Raw genomic sequence first — 6,964 nt, forward strand, 5'->3', positions numbered from 1 at the left:
CCGGCTCTGCAGCGGCTTCATTATGGCGGCAGTTGTTTTATCATTTGTACAAAGGTCCTGACCCGCCGTGCTGGCAGTCTAGAACGTTCCACGGTTCCTTCAGGGGCCTGGAACTGAGAACCAGACGTTGGAGAATTAACGTTTGTCTCTGACGTCTGTGTTTTGTTTTTTTTTTGTTGCTGAAGGTTCAGATCAAACTCGGACCGGAGCAGAATTCCCAACATTTTGCTCCAAAGACTGATCTCACGTCAGATCTGTCATCAAAAAAAAGTACATTACAGTAGAACTGATAATGATACTAACTCCTGCGTATAGTACTACGTATATTACTGTAACTGTCCTGATGAACCTGTACTACTGTATGGGCAGTAATGTAAATAGAGTTTTCTCTTATTTTGAAAAACCAAATTCTTGTCTCTGGATCAGGAAGCACTCTTTAGAAGACTTTTATTTTGACATTTGGCATTATGAGATTTGAGAATTTTTTTTTTCAAAATAAAACATCTTTCATGTTAATCAATCAACAAAATAAATGTACTTTTACTCAGACATTAACGACTTAAATCATTAAAATGACTCTTTTCTTATTGTAGTTTCTGATTTTAGCTCCTGCCGTGGAAATGATTATCATCACTACAGCCTTTCAAAATAAAAGTGGGTCAGAGGAGACTGGTTGGGATTGGATGATTTGGAGTAAATAAAAATTGCAAAAGTCGTTTTGGGTTTTAGATACTGTAGGTCAAAGGTCAAACTGAATTACCTTAAAAAAATCTGTAAAAATTAGTAACAAAAATAATTATATTTATATATATAATATATAAATTTTATAATTTTGTGTGGACTACTGTAAGAATTTTAAATACAATGTTGTTTGTTGTGACGGAATAAAATAAAATCAAACAAATATTGAAATTATTTGAAGTAAAAACAAAAATTTTAATAAAATAAAATAAATTCCTTGAGTGTGTGTGCGTGCGTGTTTTTGTGCGTGCGTGCGTGTGTGTGTGTGTGTCAGTGTTAGGTAGAGTTCAACCGTACCGGTGACATCAATCTGCCTGTTCTTTATTAGACGGAGCAGTGAGCTGTAACTGACTGCATTGTCCACAGATGGACTGGGCTCCACAGCACATGGGCCCTGGTCAGGCTGCCTGACAATACGATCAATAACCACACACTCATTACAGCAGCCCTGTCTGCCGCCTTCTCCTGCCTTCCTGCCCCATGGAGCCTTGCTTCATCTTCACCCCGACACCCCCTCTCTCTCCCTCCCCCTCCCCCTCTCTCTCCCTCTCCACTCCATCTCAACCATCCCTCCATCTCAGTCTTCTCCGTGATCCTCACTCTGAGGTTTATTTTGACATCAGAATGTGTTTTTTTTTTCTTCTTCTTCTTCTCAGGTGAAATCCAAAGATTTTCCCGCTGCAGCGCCTCCTGCTGTTCCGCTCGTCTCCAGCGGTCCGACTGGACAGCGCGTATTGGGAGGTGATCCGGTTTGAAGCCCGAGGCCTGTGAATGGTAATGTCCTCCGCTCTCCGTAGCTCATAAAGCGTAATAAAAGAAGGTTATAAATCTCACCAATTAGCCGCGTCCATCAGTCGCCTTAATTGGAGTGTCGTGACGGGCCGCGCGATGACCTTGTGTGCCAGAGAGCCAAGACAGACGACGGGGCCAGGGGTTTTATCTGTGTGTGTGTGCGTGTGCGTGTGCGGGAGCGTGGCTTCTTTAAATCACCTGTATCCAACAGGCCGTGCTGCAGTTAAAGGTTGGGACATACGGTGGTGAAGTGTTTCTGCTGACTGGCCTTAATGACGTCGTCACGTGCAAATTTGAATTCATAAGAGGCCGATGGTTGACGTCCGTGGTCGGAGATAACATTTACACACGGGCGACATCATTCACGTCCACGCCTCCGTTTTACTAACTGTAGTTTGAACCACTGGCCTTTAAAAAAAAACCAACGTGGGTTTTTTTCCCCGGTGTTTTTTTTTTTTTTTTTTTTACTTCCTTAAATTGACCAAATACGTGTTCATACGTACACACGTGTGTTAGTGAACACGTTTAAGACACTTTGACTTGATGTTTAAATTAATACATTTACAGATTCCACTGTGAGGTGGTAGAATATACTGGAATGATGATCCATTTAACCTGCTGGGCCCTTCTTGCAAAAATTTTGCACCTTCTTGGGGGCCTCGCCCCACACTTTGGGAACTATTGGTGTAGTATTATGCAACTGAAAAACAGGATTTCACATCTGAACCTTCTCTTTTTTTTCCCAAGTATAGAACAAAATTTTTTTTTAAAATTTAAATTTATTAAAGAAATCAAACTTTTTCACTAAATTAGAAAAAATCAAACACAGATTCATTGATACGTCATCATCACGAAATACTTTGTTGTACTTGTATTTTCTGTTCCATATTTTACTCTGAAACATGGACTTTGTCACGAGGAAATTAAATTCTTCTTTAATCTTCCGTGGGCCGTACAGAATGTCTTGACGGGCCACAATTGGTCCTTGGGCCTTGAGTTTGACATGTGATGTAGAGGCACAACTGAAGCGTGCAGTAAATATCTGACCTCTCAGTGACCTGTAGGAGTCGACTACGGTCCACACCGGTCCACCATAACGTTGCCTCAACAGTTCCACAGAAACAGCAGCGGCTGCTGAGCGTGAGTCAAACGTTGGCTCCAGTCTCCTCCAACTGTACGCCACGCTAAACAGGATTAAAACTAACCACTCACCTCGGAGCAGACCATCAGTCCTTACTGTTTTAATTTAAAACAGTTTATCTCACACATTTATACACTGTCTACACCAGTGATCACCAACTGGCAGCCCGCATACGGGCCACGATTGGACTCTGGTGTCTGTGCAGAAAAAAATCTGACACGCCACAAAAATATAGTTAGCGACCCCTGCAGTACACTTTTGCAATTCCCAAGTTAGGGGGTTCAGTGGTTCAGGGAACTGTCCAGGATTTTTGATTTCATCATTTCCTTTTTTGTCCTAAAGTGAGACATTTACACAGGTTGTAAACACCAGTGGAGCCACACAGTGGCAGATGTTTGAAAGTGTACCTTTACAGTAAGATCACAGGGTTGCTGGTTCAAATCCTCGTTGGTCTGGTTTGGGTTCAGACTGAAGGTTTCAGAGATTGATTTATTTTAATTTTTTTTCTTTGTTGATGATTGTTATTAAAGTAGGTTCAGTCGTTCTGTCTTGCTCTGGTCAAAGCCGTGCTGTGATTGGTTTCCATCAGTGGACACAAGTGTTCTTGTATTAGAAAGACTCCTCACTTCCTGTCAAGCCGCCCACCACACCTTTCCTCTCAACACCTCACCCTCTGTGAGACCTCAGCTTCCGCTGCGTGGACGCAGTGTGCCCGCGGGGCCGCGCCCGCGCCGCCTCCCGTTCGGGTGCGGGGTCCCCGGCGCGGTCCGGGGGAGGGGGGGGGGGTCAGGCTGCGGGGACCAGTGACCGATCAGCTGTTGGAGATGAGTTTCTCTCCGGCTGACTGAAGTCCACCGACAGTTGTTTCCGTTTGCCCTCACCGTCCGGAGATAATTCCGTCAACAGGCTTTGAACTGTAGATAAGGGAGGAAGAGGAGGATCCTGGGTAATACACCCGCGGTACACAGGGCAGAGACAAAGAGGAGCTGTCCGGGCAGAGGGACACAGGGGGGACACAGGGAGGAGGAGGGTGGGAGAGGATGTAACACTTAACAACACTTTATCAAATGGCTAAATAGTTTTTAAATTATGATTAGCTAAATAAGCTATAAACAAGGTTTGTTGTTTATACATTTACCCTATATTAGCATTAGCATTATTCTAATGCTAATCTTAATATTAATTAAACATATATTACAGGTTACTTTTCATTCTAAAAATGTGAGCTAAAGCAAAATGGCTAAGGTTAGCCTGACCTAAACAGTGTGTCTTTAGCAATGCTAGTCCTAGCTAGCTTGCAAGTAGGGTTAGACCTATGCAGTGCACGCTGAAAAAAAATACATTCTACTTTTTTGGAAATTGTTGTTTTTTTGACCGATGTTTATGTTGGTTAGCATTAGCTTAGCAACAACAGCTGCATGGTGTTTGGCCAGAAACAAACAGCATGTGCTACGATGGTGTTAGCATATTTGAACTGCTGTAACGCAGTTGCTCACACCACCAGAATAACGTGTGATGTCTTTTCAGGAGCGTAGGATGTATTAGTACGGATTAGCTTCACAACATTAGCTTAAAATACGCCTGTCAGTTAGGTGGAATGTCTGGCTAACCTTGAGCTGATGTCATTTGTTTTATCCATACAGAGATAGTTAACTTTGCAGTAAAGTTAGCGTTTTGATGCTAATGTGAGACTTTGCTAACACAATGCTAACATTAGGCTAACATTTAAATTCCCGACTTCTTCATTTATAGTTTTGCCTCTTGTTCAATTACTTTGCAGTAAGGCAGTACATTTGAATGATGAATATTTGAAGACGACAGAGCAAATGGTGTTCTATTAAAAAAAAAAAAAAATCCCGACGCCCTCATGTCCACAGCCCGGTGTCTTGTGACTGACTGTTTCATCCTGTTCTTTCTCCATCCTGTGTTTTATGAATGCAAAAAAATAGAGCGGAGAGGAAATTAATTTCCAATAAATGCTCCACAGAGGGGCTTTTGTTTTGGTCCGGGCCCGTGGTCCGGTCTACCTGCCAGGTGTTGTTGGCCGGAGAGTCCCCCACCCTCCCTCTAGGCTGCGTTGTTCTGCCGCAAGGTGTATGATGAAAGGCCCGGGGTGGCCCCGTCAAAGGGCCCATTGAGCTGCAGCCACGGGCAGGACAGAGGGCCACAGTGTGGACGCTGGAAATGTGACACGCTCCGACAGAGGCTCCACACAGCCCACTCAGGACCCTGCTGACAGCCCCGTCTCAGGGGATCAGTCTGCTTCTCATTCAAGCCTCGTGACTCACTACCTGCTGACCTCGGGCACAAACACTCCAAAATAATAATAAAAAAAAAATAGTTTACAGTCAGCGAGTGAGCGCCACAGCAGTTGATGAACCACAGTTTAAAAAGTTGATATTTTCCGTAAAAGTCGTGAAGAATCTGAGCAGTCGAAGTTTGACACAAAATATTTCAATAAAAATTCAATATTTTACATAAGAAATTCACGGCGCCTCTCTGTTGTAGATAGGCCTACTGTCAAACCCACTCTCCCCTCTCTTGGTGTGGAACCCCAGGTTCACCTTCTGGGTAGGATTGAATCCCGGTTAGGGCGGTTGGCGCCTTCGTGTGGAACCCCAGGGTTCACCTTCTGGGCAGGATCAAATCCCGGTTAGGGCGGTTGGCGCCCTCCAGTGGACTCAGCCCCCGCAGGAAGGGCTGATGCGGTGCAGTGTGATTTGGGTGGCGGTCGTGGAGACTGCTGCTCCTGTGACCTGGTGATGGATAATTGGGGGTGTGAGGTGGAAGAATATCTTGAATTTATGATCCATTTAGCCTACTGGGCCCTCCTTGCAAAAAATCTGCACCTTCTTGGGGGCCTCGCCCCACACTTTGGGAACTATTGGTGTAGTATTATACAACTTATTGTGGTTTTTGGTAGATTTCAGTTAAATATCAGTCAGTGTCCAGACTGAACATCGCATGAGCTTAATATACTGTATATATAAATGGCTGTTTCGTGGACCAGGGGATTCTGGGATACCAGAGACTTCCTGTTAGGAGTCCCAGGTTGACTACGTCAGTTGATATCTGTTGAAAAGTGGACAAATACTTTAAAATACAGACATGTGTTTATTTATGTGGTGTAAAATTAGTATTGGTATACTAGTGAAGTATTTGGTACTCCCAAAAGAACAAAGATTTTCTCAACTTAGGCTCCACTGCGCCCTCATTAGCCAGATAAAGATGAACATTTTACCCGTTCTAACAGCAAAGAAGTTTAGAGCTAATTTCAAGCTAATTCAGAGATGTGGTCTTTTTTTGTTATTAAAATTTCTTTAATACAATCTAAATATTAATGTACAGAACAGGATGGTGTCGAGATATAAAACCAAAAAACAAACAACTTTAACTGTACTGGCTATTTGATTAAAGCCACGTGTAAAAGAGTGAAGTAATGTAGCAGTAATATGAAGTAGAATTGAAGTATTAGTGAAAATACAATCTGCAGAAAAAACCTTTCAGTTCAAAGGAGTCTCCACTCTCCCAGAAGCCTTTGCTGCACCGGTGCTCGGTCACGTCAGGTGCAGCAGCTCCTTCAGGAAGTTGGAGATCCTGCAGCAGCGTGATCTTATTAACGTAGCTCTTCCTGAATGTCACAGATAAAAAACACAGATAAAAAAAAGGAAGTGGAGTTTTAATGAAGCGTAATATAATTTTAACTGTAAGTCTCTGAAATTAGCAGCGTCCAGGTCCTGACTGGGCAGCTGCTCTCACCTGTCAGACAGTAAAAAGGGCAGCGGCTCTTCAATCACGGGTCGGTGGTCGGTGGTCGCTGGGCAACGACTGACATCACACAGTAGTGGAGGGATTGATTTATAGGTTGATTGAACAGAGATGAAATACATTATTATACATTGACAATGATGCTCATATATATAAATATATATATATATATGACATTTGTATTTGCATGGTGCTTAATCATAATTAAAAATAATAACAAATAGCGTAAATAATGTTTTTTTCAGTCATTTTAAAAAATCAGTCACGAGACGTTTCGGGCGACCCTATTTGAATACCAGGCGACCCCTTGTGGGATTGCGGCCCCAAGGTTGAAACACACTAGATTACCATTTTTACAGTTAAAGTTGACTCATATTCACATTTCTTAGCCATGTGATTTGATTTGTGGTCTAGATCAGTGGTTCTCAAACTAGGGGGCGCCAGATTATAAAAACAATTTAATCAAAATATTTTTAATTTTATTCTTTTAATAACAATGTGTCCTGAACTGTACAACACGTA

The 6,964-nt window shown here is 42.7% G+C and overlaps 1 protein-coding gene across 2 annotated transcripts in view; it reads left to right on the forward strand.

Moving 5' to 3' along the window:
- Positions 1–6,964, forward strand: part of LOC103376762 (G patch domain-containing protein 2-like) — a 65,514-nt gene that overhangs the window by 36,258 nt on the left and 22,292 nt on the right. The window contains exon 9 of one of the 2 annotated variants that reach the window (XM_025054854.1): positions 1,398–1,515. In XM_025054854.1, coding sequence (XP_024910622.1) covers positions 1,398–1,486 — 89 coding nt within the window. In that variant the 3' untranslated portion in view covers positions 1,487–1,515. Of the gene's footprint in view, positions 1–1,397; positions 1,563–6,964 lie in introns of those variants that run through there. The other variant, XM_025054853.1, reaches the window with a different exon arrangement.

Source organism: Cynoglossus semilaevis, chromosome 1 (assembly GCF_000523025.1).
Source record: "Cynoglossus semilaevis isolate Cse_v1.0 chromosome 1, Cse_v1.0, whole genome shotgun sequence".
NCBI lineage: Eukaryota > Metazoa > Chordata > Actinopteri > Pleuronectiformes > Cynoglossidae > Cynoglossus > Cynoglossus semilaevis.